We start from the raw sequence: 20,595 nt of genomic DNA, 5'->3' as shown, positions 1-20,595 counted from the left end.
AACATTAATTATTGAAAATCAAATGCTTGTAAAATAACAGAAAAACTTTTTTAGGACTTGTTTAACGTTTTTGAAAATTTCGTCTCCGATGCAGATGATCAGAAAATCTCCCTAATACGTAAACATAGTTACCAATACATAACACTATGTGCTGTAGTGTTAGGAAATATAACAATTGTGGTCATTTTATTGATGTATAAGTCACTATCAAGTACACCTATGAAATTTCCTTTTTTAATTGATTATCCATTTTCGATAAATTCATCAATTATGTGGACTTTACTTTACGTTCACCAATTGCTTGCGATACTGCCTGGTTTATCCCTCGTTTTTGTTAATACTCTTATTGCGATGTTTTTCTTTCTCCCAATAATTGAATTACAAGAGCTCAAAGGAGAGTTCCAAAGTACAAATTTTTACAAAGACTTGATTGGCTGTATTTCTAAACATCAATCCATAATACGGTAAGCGCATTTAAATTTTTTCGTTTAAATTAAGCAATCAAAGCTCTAATATTGATTGGTGAATTTTCGTCAGATATATTTATAAAACAAATGATTTGGCACGATTTTATGTTCTAAAATCGATCATAATTCTATCTATACACGTCACAGTTAGTGGTCTAAGCTGGTTTACGGTAGGTTAAAATTTATAAAAGACGTTAAAATTTAAAATGAAAATGTAATTACATATATTTTCTTTTAGTCTGAATTACCGATAGAAAGACGAACAATATCAGTGCTTATTATAATTAACGCTATCATGAGGCTTTACATATTCTCACTCTGTACTGAAAACATCAAACAGTTGGTAAAAATGACTTGCATTAATTTGTGTTTCTTGGAAAGTTCTTATAATTATGTTATAAAAAATTTTCTCAGGGAAGTGACATAGGATTATCAGCATATTTATCCCAATGGTATCAGCAAAGTCGTGAAATTATATTGGCAAAGTCCATTGTTATACTAAGAAGTCAAAAACCACTTGGTGTATCAATTCCGGGTATATTGGAATCATGGGATATGAGATATTTAAGCCGTGTAAGTGTTAGTTATCTTACATGTAAAATAATTTTGTGATAATCATATTCTCGTTTTCAGCTTCTTTACGCAATTTTTTCATACGTAATGGCCTTAAGAGTAATAATTCGTACATGATGCTTCATTTAATGTCGAATTCTACCAAAAGCATCCTTAACGATTTTAATATGATGAATTGAATTAAATTTTAATTGTTAAATATGATACGTGTACATTAAAGTAAATTTCACTTATTATGTTTTTTATTTATTTATTTTTTGTTCACTTGGGCTGGTAAAAATCATTTTATATAAAAAAAACTCATGCGAATATTTCAAATTAAGCATTTGGTTGTTCTTTCACTGCCACGAAGCATCTGACGTTTCTTGCGGCTATTCCAAATTTAAATTCTTGACGGTTTTCGCCAATCATTGAACTTCTATTTGAAAAATACAATAAAAATTTTTTTGTTGCATTTAAAAATTTTTTTTTTTTTCAAATTAATTTTTTAGATTTTTAATTGAAAAAAAATCGTTTACCAATTCTCATGCTAATTTTTGGCAATACATATTTTAAATATATTATCTTTGGAATCCAGGAAAAAAATTAGTTCTCTTTTTATTCAGCACCAGAGTCGAAAACTGTCAAAAACTCAAGAGAAGTATTTTTTATATGAATATTCCATATCAAACTTCGAATGCTTTGCGGTATAGAATGAAAAGTTCCAAATGCTGCACTTGAAGTTCATGCTTGAGTTTTTAGGTATGAAAAAGAAATTTATTTACAGTAGTAAAAAAAAAAAAAAAAAAAAATGGGGTTTGCATCCAACCAGAGTTAGTACAAAGAGGTCCATAAATCTGGCATTTTCCTTGGTGACATGCTCTCATAAGTACAAAATCAACTATTCTTCTAAACCAAAGAAAAAAATTGTAAACAATTAATGTCTACGTTATGGGACATATATTATATTGAAATGATGTAAGTATTATGGTACCGTAGTTGTTTTAATTTTTTTATTACCTAAGGTTTGTTTGAAACTACTATTTTAAGTAGAGCCTTACTTATATAATCTTTACGCAACTTAGTGACGCAATGACACACCATGCAACACACGGCCTACCACCTCCGTAAGAACATGGCCTAAGACTGTGGTCACAAAAATTGTAAAAATACATGTAATGCTTTCCAAAAAAAATCTTAAACTCGTATAACTGTATCGTATGAGCTTTTTTGCAATCCATGTACACATGTATGTGACCACAGTCCAAGTTTTCCGCTAATCACTGAATAAATTAGAAAATCTTGACAATCTTCCTCGAGACCTCTGAGACTCCCCATAAAGTCTCGAAGGTCTCGAAAAAATTTCCGGGACCTACGATACTTGTTTCTAACTCGGAGAAACTTTAAAAAACTTCAAATATAGTTTTAATAAAACTTTTATTCGCCGACAGTTTTAATACAAAAACAGTTGCTGCTCGCTTTCGTACCAGAACAATTCTGACACTCGCCTGTTGAGAAAGGACATTTAAAAAAAAACAAGAAACTCAATATTTTTATTGTCAATGAAACGAAGTAAGATCAAAAGAAAGATGACGTATTTTAGTCGAACGTCTGCGCTTCGCTCTCCCGCTCCATGGCCTTCCGTTTTATCAATCACTAAGGTGATTGGTGAGGAAGAAAAAAGTGCCCCCGACCAGCCTTTATTTGACCGATCGTGACACGACCTTCACCACGACTTAACTAAGCGTGTGAAAAGTCGACTCTTTTTCTTGATCGTAATAATAATAATATTAATAATAATGATAATAATAATAATAATAATAATAATAATAATAATAATGAGAATGATGATAATGATAACAATTACATTAATAATAATAATAATAATAACATTAATAATAATAATAATAATTATATTAATAATAATAATAATACCTGGTGGTATCATGGTATCACACAAGCTTGCAAGATACCATATGTTACAATAAGACTGTTTATAAAAGTAAATCAATGTATTTCTCGTATTAGCTTACAATTTTCCATATAAGTCACAGTTAAATGTATTACAAAAATGGCTGTTGTAATAAGAACATGTGTGTACATTACAAATATTATTTTACAAACTATAATACCTGTGCAGTATGTAATAGGCTATCATTAACACATACTTGATGATAGTTTAAATTTTTGAACATCAGAACAAAAATGTTCGCTAAATTATTCATTGACAACAAAAGTGTGTTGGAAATTTCCAAAAAGTCAAACTTCGTTAATCATATTTTATTCCTACATACCTTGTAAGTAAGTGTTAAAAATATCAACTTTCATGCAACAGAAAATTTAATAAGCTATTTAATGAAAACACATGTTGCAACATACGGTCTGACAAAGAACACTCATAATAATTAGTATTGAGTAGTGTGTCGCTGTTTACGTTTCCGTTAATGTCTTTGTTTTCGGACGATTTCAATTTTTTTTATTTTTTTTCCTTGGCCTTTTACCGACCTACATATGGTAAAAATTGTACAAAAATGGCAAATGCCATTTTAAAGTTATTTAATGATAAGTGCGATTTTTAATGACAGTTCCTATCTCTTAAACGTAGAGAAATTGACTTTCTCTCGGACTCTAGAGTGAAAGACGCCTTATCTCCCTGTTTTTCGGGAAACAGACTTCTTTCGGAAATGTTTTCGCATCAACAAGCACGCACGAGGCCTACGAATGTATTATACGCTACAGTTATAAATTGTAGTTACACTTGCAAAGGAGAAGGACACATTCCGGCGTAGATTTACGGTACCTATGGGATATGCGCTCATGCGTACTCTAATCCGAAAAATATCATTCAAAAATATGTTGTGCGTCTTTTCCTCTGGATATGAATGAAAATCGTATACGCAACTCAGGAGGGAAGTAAGCGTTTCCTCTTCCACGTAGCGCAATAGAATATTCATTGCTTTATTGCTAAAAAATTAAGTTTAAAAAAAGTTTACGATAAATATATGTAAGTTTCACAATTTTTGTAAATCATACCTAATGTCGTGAAAACCGACTTAAGCGTTGAGCAACGCACATCACTACTCGCTCTAGCTGCTTTTCAGCAATGTATATATGTCATATCACCTATCAGTTCCCTTATTTGCTTACATATAGCCTGCGTAGCAACTTGTATACTTACCTTAAATACTAATCCTAATAAAAGTTGATAACATTTAATTTTAAAAAAAGTACATACACATTATGACCTCTGGTTTTAATAGTTTCAAAACTAAATAATAATCGAAACGTGTAAAAACTAGACTTAACAATAATTGACGCTATTATTTGATAATAATATATCTCGGGAACGCATGAGAATGGGTTGCACTTAATTGTGCTGTTACTAGTGAAAGTCCCCACTTATACGTATATAGTCATTTCTTGAAATTTTTACTATACAAAAATGTGAATGTCTGACTAAACATAAAAGCCTACGTGCGCAATGGATGTGTTAAATAAAGTTCGTAAGACAAACAACTTTCAGTGTTTTCACGTGTTATTCTTAATTTTGTAGAAACTTTTTCAAACATTATCTAGTATAGACAAAGAAGTGCGTTCATGTTAGAATTTGTGGAAAAAGTTGTGAGATAACGCTAATGATAAAAAGCAGTCATTTACGGACAAAGCGGTTAGAGGTTTCTTTATCAGCTGTATTTCATAGTGCTTCCATAACTTGAAGTGGTTGGAGCTACTGTCGGAAGAAAAAATTCTTGGCTCCTCGTTTTTAATAGCAAAAAGATTGTGTAAAATTTAAACTAGGGCTAAGCAGTTTAAAGGACTGATACCGTCTTTTTGATGTACAAACCGATTTTTGATAAACTCTACAACGATCAGGTAAGACTCGCATTTACAAAATAACACTCGTACTTCTTAGTGGATATCATTTGTACTTTAAACAGCCTTTATTCGTTATTTCTTGCATGGGTTTAAAAAAAAGTGCTGCAACATTTTGACGTGATTTAAATGAAGTTACTGTTTTTACATAATAGTGGCCATCAAATTTTATTAATAACTTATTTAACAGAAATTGTCATTATAACTAGAAAATATTTTAATTTCAGTTTGTGCAACTGAGGGTACACATTTACGTATCGCGCCAACGTATTTTATCATTAGCATCAGAAAAAACGAAAAAAAATATCCATTCAATGAAGACGTCTTTACAAATATCGATTTTTTGAAAAAGTGTTGAGCATCAAAAATTAACTTATTGAGCAAATGCGAAGCCACGCCAACAAAGGTCCTTACAAGTGCAATCAAGTTACATGAGAAAAAATGTCTACAACCGAAAGTAATTTTAAAAATCATCTAATCCCACACGCTGCCAAGTTTCCCTATAAATGCGACGATTGTGGGCAAGATTTTGCTCATAAAGAAAACCTCATTGATCATTTTCGTGTGCACACTGAAGAACGACCTTATAAGTGCCATCAACCTGGATGTAAAAAAGCTTTTTCTCAACGTAGTCATCTCTCAGTACACACACGCACACACACTGGGGAGCGACCCTTTAAGTGCAAAGAGGCCGGATGTGGCAAAGCTTTTACTCAACAAAACAGTCTCTTAGTGCACACACGCATCCACACTGGCGAGCGTCCCTTTAAGTGCAGTGAGGCAGGATGTGGAAAAGCTTTTGCTGTAAAAAGCAATTTTTTAGCACACACACGCACACACACTGGGGAGCGACCCTTTAAGTGCAAAGAGGCTGGATGTGGAAGAGCTTTTGCTTCCAAAAATGTGTTGACGGATCATACACGCACACACACTGGGGAGCGACCCTTTAAGTGCAAAGAGGCCGGATGTGGCAAAGCTTTTGCTCAACAAAACAGTCTCTTAGAGCACACACGCATCCACACCGGCGAGCGTCCCTTTAAGTGCAGTGAGGCAGGATGTGGCAAAGCTTTTGCTAAACGAAGTACTCTCTTAAGACATAATCGCACACACACCGGTGAGCGACCCTTTAAGTGCAAAGAGGCTGGATGTGGGAAAGCTTTTGCTTCCAAAAATGTGTTGACGGATCATACACGCACACACACTGGGGAGCGACCCTTTAAGTGCAAAGAGGCCGGATGTGGCAAAGCTTTTACTCAACAAAACAGTCTCTTAGCGCACACACGCATCCACACCGGCGAGCGTCCCTTTAAGTGCAATGAATCTGGATGTGGAAAAGCTTTTGCTTATCGAAGTTCATTGAAAATACACGCAAGCTTGCACACTGGCGAGTATCTTTACAAGTGCAGTGAGGCCAGGTGTGGCAAAGCTTTTGCTCATCAAAGTAATCTCTCAGCACACACACGCGCACACACTGGGGAGCGTCCGTATAAGTGTGACAAAATTGGCTGTGGAAAAAAGTTTTCTTCCAAAAGGAGTCTCAAAAGGCATCTAATTTCACATACAGCTGAGTTTCCTTATAAATGTGATGAGTGTGAGAAAGATTTTGCTCATAAAGAAAACCTCATTGATCATTTTCGTGTGCACACTGGCGAGCGACCCTTTAAGTGCAAAGAGGCCGGATGTGAAAAATCTTTTGCTAAACGAAGTACTCTTTCAACACACAAACACATACACACTGACGAGCGTCCCTATAAGTGCAGTGAGGCCGGATGTGGCAAAGCTTTTGCTGTAAAAAGCAATTTTTTAGCACACACACGCACACACACTGGGGAGCGACCCTTTAAGTGCAAAGAGGCCGGATGTGGAAAAGCTTTTGCTTGTCATAGTAATCTTTTAACACACAAACACATACACACTGACGAGCGTCCCTATAAGTGCAGTGAGGCCGGATGTGGAAAAGCTTTTGCTGTAAAAAGCAATTTTTTAGCACACACACGCACACACACTGGGGAGCGACCCTTTAAGTGCAAAGAGGCCGGATGTGGAAAAGCTTTTGCTTGTCGTAGTAATCTCTCAAGACATAAACACAGACATACTGGTGAGCATCACTTTATGTGCAAAGAGGCTGGATGTGGGAAAGCTTTTGCTTCCAAAAATGTGTTGACGGATCATACACGCACACACACGGGCGAACGTCCCTGCGACAAAAGTGGATAAAAAGTTTACTACCAAAAGTAAGGTCAACAGGCATATAATTTTACAAACTGCCGAGTTTTCGTTAGAGTGTGATGAACGTATGAGACGACTAGATTTTGTAAAGAAAAAGTAAGGAACGTTGACATGGAAGAGCTTTTACTAAACCAAGTAATTTGAATTATAAGTGTGCATGAATGTTATGAGTTTATCCATGTCTACAGAAAAAGTTTATTTGAGAAAAGTAGTTTTAAAAAAATTTTTACCAACAAACACTGGAAACGCTCAGTGGAAATGATTTTTCGACTATAAAATCACATACACGTTGTGATATTGAGACAGTGTCCGACAATTCTAATATGTAATGCACAAGTGCATTTTTGTAACCAATTTATTTGTATCTGTAACATTTTTTTTACATTAATAATTTTTTACGAGACTAAACCACGTAAGAACGTGTTCTGGATAAAATATTCGTCTGAGTTTAGTATTATTCACTTAATAACTGTGTTAGACAGACGATTTTTCAATGAAATACATTATTTTATCTTCAATACCCTTTTTTTTGTAAAAGCATATTTGTAAATTATAAAATTATTAAATGTCAAATAAAGTCGTATTTAAATAAAGAACATTTATTCACTACATGCTGTCACAAATACATTTTATTTGTTAAAAACTCTATGAGTGTTAAATAAAACTCTTGATCATGTGTTTACTGCTTTTGTTATTGAATAAAATAAACGTTATGATGACTGTGCGTTAACGCACTGTAAATTTGATGAGAATAACTTGTGTAGGTAAAAAATAGATATCAATGAAAAAAAGGTAGTTAAATAAAAGTAACCGTCTCTAATTTGTATGAATAAATATCACCAATCGTTATAACTTCGCTCAATCTAAACAAATTACTAAAAAAAAAAAACCATTTTTACCTCACCAGGAAATAATAAAATAAAATGTACTCTCCTTGATAAAAAGTGTTGAAAATAAGAGCTTTTTTTATACTGTAGGCGTTTTTTTACATTTTGACGTTTATTGTGTCCTCAAAAAAAATGGACACCATACTTGGTGCACATATAACCGAGGCCATCACAAGGAATCCTTTCGGCTAAAAAGTATGAAAAAAAAATACAAAACCGTTTGCTTCTGATAAATTATTATTTTCATATAAAATTTCAGTGTTATTTAAAAATTATAGTGGAACCATGTAAAAGTTGAAAAAAAGTATTCACCTGTATTTCTCTTAGACTAATGACTGGTTGAGTAATTAAGCACTTGAACACTTTCATAAAAAGATCTATAAAACGTACATCGCTCGATTAATGTATTGATTTTCAATGTCATAAATGTGCTTCTGTTACGTTTTCCCAATACTTACAAATAATGTGTAAATTAAATGTTATAGTCCATATCGACATAACATTAAGGTATACATGTTACGGACTGGGTTGTAACCGAATAAAAGGTGGGTTTCAGCTTTAGTTTTTTCTTCGCCTTCTTCATAAAATGTATTTATTCTATACTATATTAAAATTTCCTTAAAAACAATAACATTCAAGAGTTTGGTTAAATAACATTAAATAGTGCCAAATATATTTTACGGATTTACTAGTAATTAAAAAAGTACACTGAAAAAAAATGTATACGATTAATAAAGTAAATTCGGAATATAGAATTAAAAAAATTATAAATAATTGGTTATCACGAGTAGTTCTGTGGTTTAATTTTAAACTATACAAATGTGTGGGAAGATTTTTAGCAGTTTTCCCGGTGGATGAAAGTGCTTCTAAATTTTCGAAACTAGTTTATCAGTGCGTCTGGTATATTCATTTTTTTAACCAAACAATTAATGCAGCGTTGGTTTCGTTATCAATGTATCAAGCTGGATTGGATTCATCTACTTTGTTCATACGTGTCTTTCAACTAACTTATTTTCTTGACTCTGCTTTAGTGTTGCTGTATTATAGATATAAAAGACAAAAGATACAGGTAACATAAACATTTTTTGACAATTTTTGAATAATTTAAGATCAAACGCTAATAAAATAACAGAAAATTTTTTATAGGACTTGTTGAAAGTTTTTGAAGATTTCGTCTCCGATGCAGATGATCAGAAAATCTCCCTAATACGTAAACACAGTTACCAATACATAACACTATGTGCTGTAGTGTTATGTAATACAACAATTTTGGCGAGTTTGTTTGTATACAAGTCACTTTGTAGTGTACCAACGCAACTTCTTTTTTTGATTGATTATCCATTTTCGATAAATTCATCAATTACATGGACTTTACTTTATGTTCATGAATTTGTAGCTTTAATACCTGCTTTTTCTCTTGTACATGTTAATAGTCTTATTCTGATGTTGTTTTCTCTACCAATAATTGAATTGCAACAGCTCAAAGAAGAATTCCAAAATGCAAAATCTTACAAAGACTTGACTAGATGTATTTTTAAGCATCAATTCATAATAACGTAAGTGTGAAATAATTTTTTTTTTCTTTGAAAAAAAACAATCCTTTGACAGTATTTAGAAATGAAATTTTATTAGGTACATTCATAAAGCGAACCACTTGGCACATCTTTACATTTTGAAGTCCATAACATTTTTGTCTATGCACATAATTATAAGTGGTTTAAATTGGTTTACGGTACGTAAAGTTTTTTATAGAAAAAGTTTAAAATGTATACCTAAAATATATAAGATACACAAATTTTTAGTCTGAGTTACCGATGGAAAGGCGAATAATATCAATTTTTTCTATAGTTAATGTTACTCTGAGATTTTACATATTTTCTCTTTGTACTGAAAACATAAAGCAATCGGTAAGAACGAATCGTTATAATATATATATTTTTGAAAAATACTTTCTGGTTAACTGGATAATTACGTCTTTAGGGGAACAGCATTGGGTTGTCAGTATATTTATCCCAATGGCACCAGCAAAGTCGTCAAGTTGTAATGGCTAAGTCCATTGTATTATTAAGAAGTCAAAAACCACTAGGTGTATCAATTCCTGGTATATTGGAATCATGGGACATGAGATATTTAAGTCGTGTAAGTGTCAGATTTTATATGAGTAAACTAGATCATGCCATAAATATGTTCTCGTTTTTAGCTTCTTTACGGACTTTTTTCATATATAATGGCCCTCAGAGCCATAATTCATAAATGATGTCTCATCCAATGAAAGATTCTACAAACAGCATCTTAAAGTAGATAATTCTTTAAAATTGTATGTATGAGTCATTCTACCAAAAAACAATATATTTTATGTTTCAGTTCGATATAACGTCGAATAAAGACTTCTTAATTTAAATTTTTTTTAAAGCATTAAGGAAATTTTTCTTCGAAAGATACAACATAATTCAGGTTATAAAAAAGTTTTTCTTTAATGAATATTCTTATGCTTTTTAGAGAACTGACCAAAAATTTTATCTGAGACTTGAATACTCTTCAAGTTGTGGAAACGAAATCTGAAAAATTCAACATTTCTATGAAAAATACTCTCGCAATAATGTATGCAACTAAATTTAGGTGCTCAAGTTCAAACGTTTTCTGTTCTACGGAGGTTTAGTGTGTTGCAAAATTTTTTTCGATTTTTCCATTACCATTGGCCAGTACTACAGGCTCGCAAATTTGTAAGGTCAGTCTTTCCACCATAAAACCTCAGAGTAGCCCGTAACGCTTTTGAATAAAGTGTATTTTTGCGAAGAGTTTGGTTGTCGACTTGATAGGTGATGAGTAAAAATATAGCTATTACATACACGATATAATTGAAACGGTGAAGTTTAATTTTTATTTGGTGCATCAGTTAGATCACAATTTCCATTTTACGGCAATTATGTAAGACCCTGTAGCTCTACCCATTACTTTGGTACTGCAAAATTCTTTTTTAACGGGACCCCAAAAATTCCTGATTTTTTGTTTGGTTACTAACAGTACAGAAATAATATTTTTAAAATTCAAACTCCCTTTTGAGTCTTCGATCATTTCAGTCTTCACAGTATTATATTTTTGTAGAACGATCCGCGTAATATGTATAGTTAAAGGTTAATTTTTCACATGTTTTCTATTAACGGTAGGTAAAAAAGTTAATTTAATTCTTACCAGGTAGTGCATGTCGCCAGGGCAAGTACCGAGCCCTTAGAGCATTTAATGGGACAAGTCAATAGGTTTGTTTTTATGAATGTACCATTGTTAGTGACATTAAAAATCATTATGGTATATTTTTGAAATTCAAGGTGAAATGGAGGGATAAAATATTCTTATTTGTAATTGATCTTAATGTCAAAAAGTAATCAGTGATATAGAAATAACAGAAAGAAAGAAAGCTGTAATCAGGGTTTTATTCTTTGATTTTTTTTATCTCATTTATATTTACGTACTATTTTAATAAGAGACTTACTACATTTTTCCAAGCAAGTTATGAATTTTAGTAAAATATTTGTTTGAAAAATAAAATTTTTATTAATTTTACACTGTTATTTGTATTATCATTATTATTATCATAATTATTTGTATTGCTATTTATTATTATTGTTATTATTATTGTTATTATCATTATAATTATTATTAGTATTATTATTGTTATCATTATTATAGTGATAATTACCATAACTGTTTTTAAAGTTGTTTTTATTACTTTTACTATTGTTACTATTTTGTTGTAACTGTTATTATTGTTATAATTATTGCAAATAAAAAAACTTTATATTAAGTTGACTTTCAGAGTACATAATTGTATCGGTGGCATAATCTTGCAGTTATATTCTATATAAATTCAAGAGTCCTAAGTTATATGAGTAATAAAAATGTTTATTTTAAAAAGTATGTGTAGATTATTAATATTTTTAAAAATATCTAAAAATCAACACTTAAAATGTGAACAACAAATAGTAAATAATAAACAATAAAAGTTATTTCAATTGAAGTTAACTTTTTTATTACAGTTTTAATCCTATAACTCCAATATAAATTTTTCAGTCTCTGTGTGAATCTATTTAAATTTTAATACAAGTCACTCGATGGATTAATGTTTTACTTGAGTATATTGTAGATTTTAAAATAAACACATTAATGTTAATTCTCATGATGCATCATAAATTTTTTTGTAACCATAGTTTGATACAATAGCAGCTCAATGATACATCAAAGTCGTAAATACACCCAATTAATTAATCTAATTTTAACATCAACTTTTAATGACACTTGGACATGCATTTATAAAGTGATATTTGCATTTGTTTTTCAGATATTATTCATAAATTTTTTTTAATTAAATCCACCACCAACATTATATAAATGACTGTTTTTAGTGATAAATGTTTGAGTGGTGAATTATGTACAAAGTGTAGAATTTTTTATTAACTGAACAAACTATCATTTTTCTATTTGAACAGAATGAAACTTGGTTGAACCGTACGTTATTAGAAAATAATCAGTCATATTGAAATAGAGAAAGCAAAGTAAAAGAATTGTTACGTAGGATAAAGAAACTGGTAAGGAGGTGCGTCACGAAAACAACTCAACTCGTTGGTCAATTATTTATTAGCTTCTTAGAGGCAGAGGCGTGTGTGTTTCGCGCGGTGTTTTCAACTTATCGTTCGGTCTCTTGCCTAAAAGACGCTCGAGTGCCCCGATTCGTGTCTCACAGGGCCTTATATAAGCTCGTTTTCCCTATTGGTGTCCTTTACTAGCGTAGGCTTGTAGGGTGAGTCAGTATGATATGCCCAGCATATCGTACGTAACACGTCCGAGGCCGCGACGTCGTTCGTCCTCGACGACGCTGAATTGTGTCTGGTGGCCGTTGTACCTATGATTGTGTGTGTAATGCGTGTGTTATGTTGTTTGTGTTGTTTTTCTCATATACGGTGGTTCACTCCTCCTTTCATACTTTTAGAAAACCGCCGTTCTTTGTACATTTTCACATTCAATCATCCTTTTCATTCTGTACTCGAGTATAATTGTGTATGACAATTCTGTTTATGTATGCGCTCTGCCTTCTGTTACATTTTTGTTTAAAAAAATTTAGTGAATTAGTCAGCTGATTACTACTAGTTTACATTTAATGATGTTTTTCGTATTTAATCAATACATTTATACTTTACATGTTCGTGTTCGCTTAAGTATCTATCATTAGAGATTTTTCTTTTTTTTTTTCTTTACCTATTTTCCAAACTACTTGTCATTTTGTAAAAAAAAATTCTTTATCCTTGTCCTACGGACTGCGCCCTCCGATATAGCCGAGCGGCTCCCGGCGCTCATTCCCGTTCTCTTATTATCATGATTGTTATTATTATTACAATTACTGTAGATTATGATCAACGACCATTTTTTTTTTCATACATAATTAAACTTAATACATCTTTCTTGTTTTTACATATTTTAGAGAAAAGAAAATTCTTTCTTAGTCTCGTCCTACGGACTGCGCCCTCCGATATAGTCGAGCGACTCCCGACGCTCATTCTCTTTTTCAAATTAAAATGTTATTTGTGGTTATTATTCTTATAATATTACTATTATTATTATTATTATTATTATTATTATTATTATTATTATTATTATTATTATTATTATTATAGCTACAGCTACCAGTTTTTTTTTTTTTGACTTACGGTGATTTTTTTTGATACTACATATTTTAAAAAAAAGAAAATTCTTTCATAGTTTCATAGTTTCATCCTTCGGACTGCGCCCTCCGATATAGTCGAGCGACTCCCGGCGCTCATCCCCGAGGCTCACGAATTCTAATTTTGTATCACGGTCATCGGCAATTCTAGTATCCGTCTAGAGGATTGCAGTCGCCTTTCTGCTCTGAGTTCTACTGTCGGTGTGGTTTGAATTACTGCCAATTCTCGTGCTTCTTCTTGAACCTTTTGTTTTCCTGTGAACATTCTATAACATATCAGTGGTAGGGCCCCCCCCGATGGAGAAGGCACTTATACATAAGAAAAAGAAGCCCCATGCCGAATTTATTAATCCTGTAATATATAAAGCTGTTAGCTATTAGTTGCCAACCCTGGTTTCTGTGGTAAATACTTGTCCTAACACTACTTATACTCCATCGATAGGTATTTATTTAAATGTATTACCGTATGTACCTTACCCTTTCTCTTATGTTTCCCCTTTATTTGGTTAGCGTTGAGCTGCGAGTGTGGCTCTCTCCTTACATATAAAGTATATAATAATAAACGTATATCTTTTAATCCTCTTTCTGTACTTTTTTTTTATAATTATTATAATTTATTTTAGTGTCTTTGTCAATGTGGGTATTTTTCTCCTAGTTAAAAAAATTCTCCATCGTAAATATGTTTCATTACGTTATCTTTTATTTCGCATCGGCTCTACGTGCGCATATAAGTCGCTTATTGAGTTTGTGAATAGTCGGATATAATATTATGCGCTTCATTTTGCCTGAGGGGTCATATAACATATTCAAGAACACTGTAGAGTCAGGTAGTTTGACGATTGGTTGTCTTACATTTCACTAGTATTTTTTTTGGTCGAGACAAGCTTGGAGGTATGAATAAAAAAAAAAATCATTTTCTGGCAGTGAAGTTTTGACCCGTATCGTACACATTTCTAATACTTTTCATCCATACATTTTTTTATATAATGTTTCCCTTATACTCCTCCAATCTCTTTTCTTATGAGGTCAGATTTAGGAAAGGATTTATAAGGGTATTTTTTTTTGTCAAAAACCACTCTTGACGCCGTAGACGTATTTGCTGAGTTAGTTCGCTGCTTTTTCGATATTTTTTTTTTTTTTTTTTTTTTTTTTTTTTACAACAACAAAGCTTTCATTTTTCCTCTCTAATGTCTAGAGAAAGTGTACTTTTTAAGATGTTTGCGTGGCGACTGAGTTCTCAAAGCTGAGCTTCAACTCTACTTGCGTCACAGCGTGATTTTTTTTCTTTTTGCGCCAGTAGAATCTCCGTGTGTGGTCCTTATGGATGCAATTTTATTTTTTTCTTTCTTGCAAAAGCAGGAGCAGCTCGCGTACACTGCTGCGCAATGTCGTTATGTAAGTGACAGCTTATGTGATTGCAAGCGTCTTTTATTTTTTCCTAGTTAAGCATGCGGGTTGTAGATTCGTATGCCTTCTCTCCAATATCGACGACCCTGTTTGAATGAGGGTGGCTTAGTAACGTTGTCCTTCGATGGCCAAGTTCTCAGAAACACTGCCGCACACTTGGTGTGGTCGATTATTCCTCTCGATCGTCGAGCGGTGATCTGGGTGCATTATTTTTAGTCTCCCTTACATGAACGATTAAGTACTGGTCCATGTAGTTTTTGCAAAATTATGCTAACTTTGAGGTGGACGGTTTGACGAACGGGCTATTCGTTAATTTAGACATGTCAGTCAATTCTATATCCCGTTACGATTATGTGTGACGTTTCAGGTGTTGTGATTATCAGTATATCATGATGGTAGGGGTTGGATTGTTTCTAATGGAGAACGATAGAAGGAAATAAGAAGAGGAGGTTTAATCTCTCATACTCGACGTGGGCTCGTGGGCCTTTTCAAAAAATGGTTTTATTTTTCCTGAAATTGTTTTATTTATTTTTTATCATTCCTCCATGCTCTTCTCTACCTAACAATGATTGCTAAAATTTTTATTTTTTTTTATATATATTTTTTACAATAACGAAGTCAATCGGGTAATCAAGAATAAAATTACTTCAATTTACAAGTATATGTCAGCTTATACGTCTGTTTTTTCCTTTTTATTTGTCTTTACCATCCATAATTTTTACATTTGGGCTGTGAGTTAATTCTACTCCTATTAAGTTCGTCTACTCACTAGAGAGTGCCACACGCGCCCCTCATTCGCTTTGCTTTTTTTCATTCACGTTACATCAAATTACAATTGATTAATATTATTAATGCTTTGTTCATGCGTACCTTTCCATTATAGTTGTTTTTTTTTCGCAAATCTAAGTCTAGCGTATATGAATATCTAGTTTGCGGCGCGTCCGGGGCCGCGAAAAAAGTTTTATCGTGAACCTAATTAATCCCACTCTTTTTGTCATATTTTCGCGCTGCGTCCGGGGGCCGCGAAAATTTTAGAAATCTGAATTTTTGTACGTACTTTTACAATAGTCTATCTCCACAAGGGGGTGGGTTAATTTTCAGAATATCTGTTGGTTGCGCAGTAATCACTTATTTCATATTTTCTTTTCGTATGATTTGTTGCTCACTCGCGGCTCGTCCGAGGGCCGCGAATTCATGAAAACTAACACTTGTCGCTATATATATGTATTATACACGTATGTTTCTGTTCATCCTGTCTTCCCATACAATATACTATGTCGGTATACTAGCTTTATTTTTCTTATATCCTGTATTTCTTCTGTCATTATTATTATTAATATTACTATCATTATTATTAATATTATTAATATTGTTGTAACTATCGTCGTTGTATTCTCTTCAGTCAATAGCTTACCGTTGCTTTAAGGATCCGGTGGGGTTGGTGGTTCAGGTGGGGGCCTTATGCGCTTTTCGTTGGGCTCCCACAAGTCAATCCTCATTCCCGTCCTTCCCTCTACATCTTGCATTTTCATGCCAATTATTACTAGAGCCCGTAATTCATCGGACCTTCCCTCTAATAAATCATGTATGTTCGGCTCTCCTTGTTTATTGGACTCGATTAGATTCCTTACGTTGCAACCAGCTGTGTCTACGAGTTGCATTATTTTATCTACCCGTTTTTGTTTCTCTAGCTCCCCTTCGTTTTTTGTAAAAATTTTCAATTTTTTTCTTGTCATCTCTTTTTTCTTTATTAAATAATCTTATCATTGCTTCCCCCAAGCTTTTGACGTCGTCCCCTTCGACGTTTTCTGCGTTCTTCCGGTAAATTTCCTCATATTCTAGCAGCTCTACTTCTGGAACAGGCACATATTTTATTTCGTTACTTGTATTAATGCACTCTGCGACTATTTTTCCATTAACACTCCTGGCTATAAAGTTCCCGAACAGTATTCCTTCCTCCATTTCTTGGAGGGGTATCCAGCCATTTTCTAAATTATTTTTGCTTTTTCTTATTCGCGCATAAATTATTTGCCTCGATCTCGCAGGTATTTTAAAACACTCCGGCCTTACCAGTGGTATCTCTACGCTATCCAATTTAATCGTATTCTCGGCGGCGCTTATCTGGCCCCGGTATCGCTTAAAAATATCCCACCCGATGATTCCTTCCGCGTCAATTGGGAATTCATGGGGGACTACATGTAATGTGCACTCTAATCTGTGCAACTGAGCCTGTACTGTGCCCAACGTTTGGCGTGCTCCGTGAGTCACGCCGATAATAGCTACTCGATACCTACTGTCTATTAGCATGTCTGTGCTCAGAAAATTAACCTTTACAATCGAAATCTCTGCGCCTGTATCCGCATAAAAAGTCGCCTTTCCATTCTTTAACTGTGGTCCCTGTAACTGGACCGATGGTGGCATGTGCCCTGTTCTCGCGAGTTTTATAGTTATCTTCGGAAGCTGCTTTATTTCTTCGTCGCGCTCTGAAAGCTCGGGTTCATCATTATTTACATGTGTGTCCGGCGCCTTTGTCCGATTACTCTTCTTGCGGGCTCTCCTGCCTTTTCTTGTGCGTTTTCCGCTCCGTTGTATCGGAGTGTCATCTTGCTCTACCGTATTACTTTCTATTTTTCCTTGCGCTGTGTAAGTACTCGGACTGTTGTTGTGCGTCTTCTTCTCTACTATCTCTTTCTCCGCCTTTTGCGGCCTCTCTCTCACACATTCTTCCTCACCGGACACACTTTTCTCTATCTCTTTCTCTAGTTGATGCTCGACGTTTGGGGACCACGTCGAACATCTTGCGAGTTTAAAGCTACGGGAGGGTCTCTTCTGTTATCCGGAGTGTATGCGCCGCTTTTTCGCTGCTGTGGGCCCCTCTCCTGTGGCGGCCTGTGCCTAACTAGATCCCTATTATAGCCATCCCTGCTATCCTGATTTCTGTAGCCGTTACCATAGCGGTTGAATGTGCCCCTGCTATAATTATTGTACGCGTTACCGTTGCCACGGTTGTCGTAATAATTATAACCTCTGGAGTTATAATCATTATACCTGTAATTGTGATTGTTGTTACTATTGTATGGCTCCGCTGGGCCATTGTTATAACCCCTGTCGTAATTATTATAATAATTATTGTGGTTATAGTTATCATTCCTACCCCTGTAGTTATGGGCATTACTGTCAGTAGGAGTATTATCTGCGGGTTGGTTACGCCTCTCATTACGCTGTCTCTCTTCTTCCTCCCTGTCTTGCTTGCGCGAGCGGCAGTCTCTCGCATAGTGTCCCGGTTTTTGACAATAATTACAATTGCCCCTCAGTTCCCTTCCGTTTTCTTTCAAAGTTTTTCTATCACTTATCACCGCTAGTAGCCTTCGGCATTCCTCAACTGAATGCCCGGTTCGGCCGTCGCAGTATATACAGCGTTTTTCTTTTACTGCTGCTGTTCCTTGTACTCCCTTAGTGTTTTCTGCTGTTTTTTCTTCTTTTCTTGCTAGGTTAACGAGTGGTCCCCACTCTGTTGTTGTCCTATTGCATGTGGGCAGTGCGCTTACCGGTATTGCGTGCCGTAAACTAAGGTCACTTTCAATTTTCAACGCCTGTATTATTGCTTCCCCTAGAGTTTCTGGGTTAAACCTTGCCATCCTCCAACTAAAAGTTGGAAGTAATCCGTAAATAAATTGTTTTACCGCCTCGGATTCTAGGTTTGCCTTCATCGCCTGTTTTTGAATTGGGGGAAAGTATGGGTTTGAATCGTACAGCATTGTTAGTCTATTGTATAATTGTTGTACCCGTCCCCCGTAGTCATCTATTGCTTCACTATCTTGCTGCGTTATTATTTTCAATTTTGCCATGAGCGAGTCTGCATTATTAATACTGCAGTATCTGTTTGAGAGCTCTTTGATGAACTCTTCGACTGTACTAAACTGCGTCAGTCTCGGGGCAAAATGTTCCGCTGCTTTCCCTTTTAGCCTATTTGCGAGGGTGCCCAAAAAAAAAAGTTCGTTTTCCGGGCCTATTGTACGTGCAACCATACGCACCATTCTTTCGAACAGCGGTAAGTTGATCGGGTCACCATCGAAAAACGGGATGTTGTTTGTCATATTGCTGAGCATGGACAGAATGTTGTGGTGCGTATACTGCGGTCTGCGTAGGTGATCGTAATTGCGTGTCTCTTGTTCCTTCTCTATGTATGGTGTCATGGTCGGTATTATGTCACCCCATCGTCTATCCTTATTCGCGTTAAAATCTACCCGATCTGTATGATAATTAGTTGGTGGTGGTGCCGTTGCCATACGCGCGGCTTTCATCATTTTTTCGAGTTCTTCGCTCGTATCCTTTATTCTATCCCATAGCTGTTGGTTGTGTAAGTCGCTTGCCCCGATTTTTCTTGACTCATCGCTTTCGTACTGTGATGCACCGGAAATCGGCCATTCTGGTTTCCCCGGCATGCCCCATTGTATCGGTAGGGTGTCTACTCTATCCGTTCGAGCTCCGCGTGTTTCTTCGGCCCTTCTTATATTGCCCCCAATGGCCCGTTCGCCGGAGATAAGACTCACTTCTTTATTTGCAGGTCCTATGCTTACTCCTGCGTCGCGTTGTATGTAGTCGAAGTCTCTATTTGTCGGTGACAAATTTCGGATGGGCCCTGCGGTCGCTGTGAATGGCACGCCCACTTCTTCTGTCTTCTTTAGCTTTGCACTAATTTTCTAAAACAGGCCCATTACTATTGCCTTCGTTCCTTCATCGAGGGCGTCTAGTTTCTCGCACCCTTCTGGTTCGAGTTCTAATTCTAACATCTGTTCCGCCATATTTTTCTTTTGCTTTTTATTACTAGGGTTCTGCCTGCACGTGTCGATTATCGTGTTATCTAGGCCTTCGTTCTCGCTCCCTGACTCATGGGTAATGCCGCCAAGATGAATCATTTTTTCCTACTTTTTCCCTCCTTTTGTATGTACGTGTCGCGAACCGTATTTTCTTTTTGATTATTGCAAAGCTTATGTATTTTCCTAATTACGGGGCGACGTTTAATTACGTATAGAGTGGCTTAAAAATAATCGCGCGAAAAGAATAGTAAGATGCGAGACAAGAAAGCAAAGGAGCGGCGTGTGTCTTTTACTCGGTTTCTTTTAATTTTGTGCTCTCTCTTTATTTAGTGATAAATAGGACGAAATATTCTTCTGGGAATATCTGTAGACTGTTTTTGTTAATAAAAATTATAGTATTGAAAATAGTGATCTATATAGGTGCGGGTTATTATTATTTTATAATTATTTTCGAATACTTCCTATACATGTGCAAGCCCACTAATAAGATACCTTTGTTTTATGTTTGTTACGCAAAGTTTTATATATTTTGTCCCGGGGTCAGGGAAAATAAAAAACGATATAAAAATTTAAACAACTCACTTACCAAGTCAACAGTACTCCCATTGCCAGAATGATTGTGCTGAATATCATCCTCCCCTGGTAAC

The 20,595-nt window shown here is 34.7% G+C and overlaps 2 protein-coding genes across 2 annotated transcripts in view; both read left to right on the top strand.

Annotated features, from left to right (window-relative positions):
* The window catches only part of LOC106641618 (pyrethroid hydrolase Ces2a), a 92,925-nt gene that overhangs the window by 55,365 nt on the left and 16,965 nt on the right, over positions 1-20,595 (top strand). The window lies entirely within an intron of this gene.
* Positions 4,737-7,633, top strand: LOC149373873 (uncharacterized). The gene is made up of 2 exons (XM_089595285.1): positions 4,737-4,892; positions 5,120-7,633. The coding sequence occupies exon 2, from the start codon at positions 5,334-5,336 to the stop codon at positions 7,107-7,109; it is 1,776 nt and encodes a 591-aa protein (XP_089451411.1). The 5' UTR covers positions 4,737-4,892; positions 5,120-5,333; the 3' UTR covers positions 7,110-7,633.

This window comes from Copidosoma floridanum, unplaced genomic scaffold (genome assembly GCF_036245765.1).
Source record: "Copidosoma floridanum isolate Cflo_tuat_1 unplaced genomic scaffold, Cflo_Japanese_pri ptg000025l, whole genome shotgun sequence".
Classification (NCBI taxonomy): domain Eukaryota; kingdom Metazoa; phylum Arthropoda; class Insecta; order Hymenoptera; family Encyrtidae; genus Copidosoma; species Copidosoma floridanum.
The sequence above is the reverse complement of the archived record's forward strand: the minus strand, read 5'-3'. Positions and strand labels throughout refer to the sequence as shown.

Excerpts from the sequence above, each read along its gene's own strand:
- LOC149373873 (XM_089595285.1), top strand. The coding sequence starts at position 5,334 with ATGTCTACAACCGAAAGTAATTTTAAAAATCATCTAATCCCACACGCT.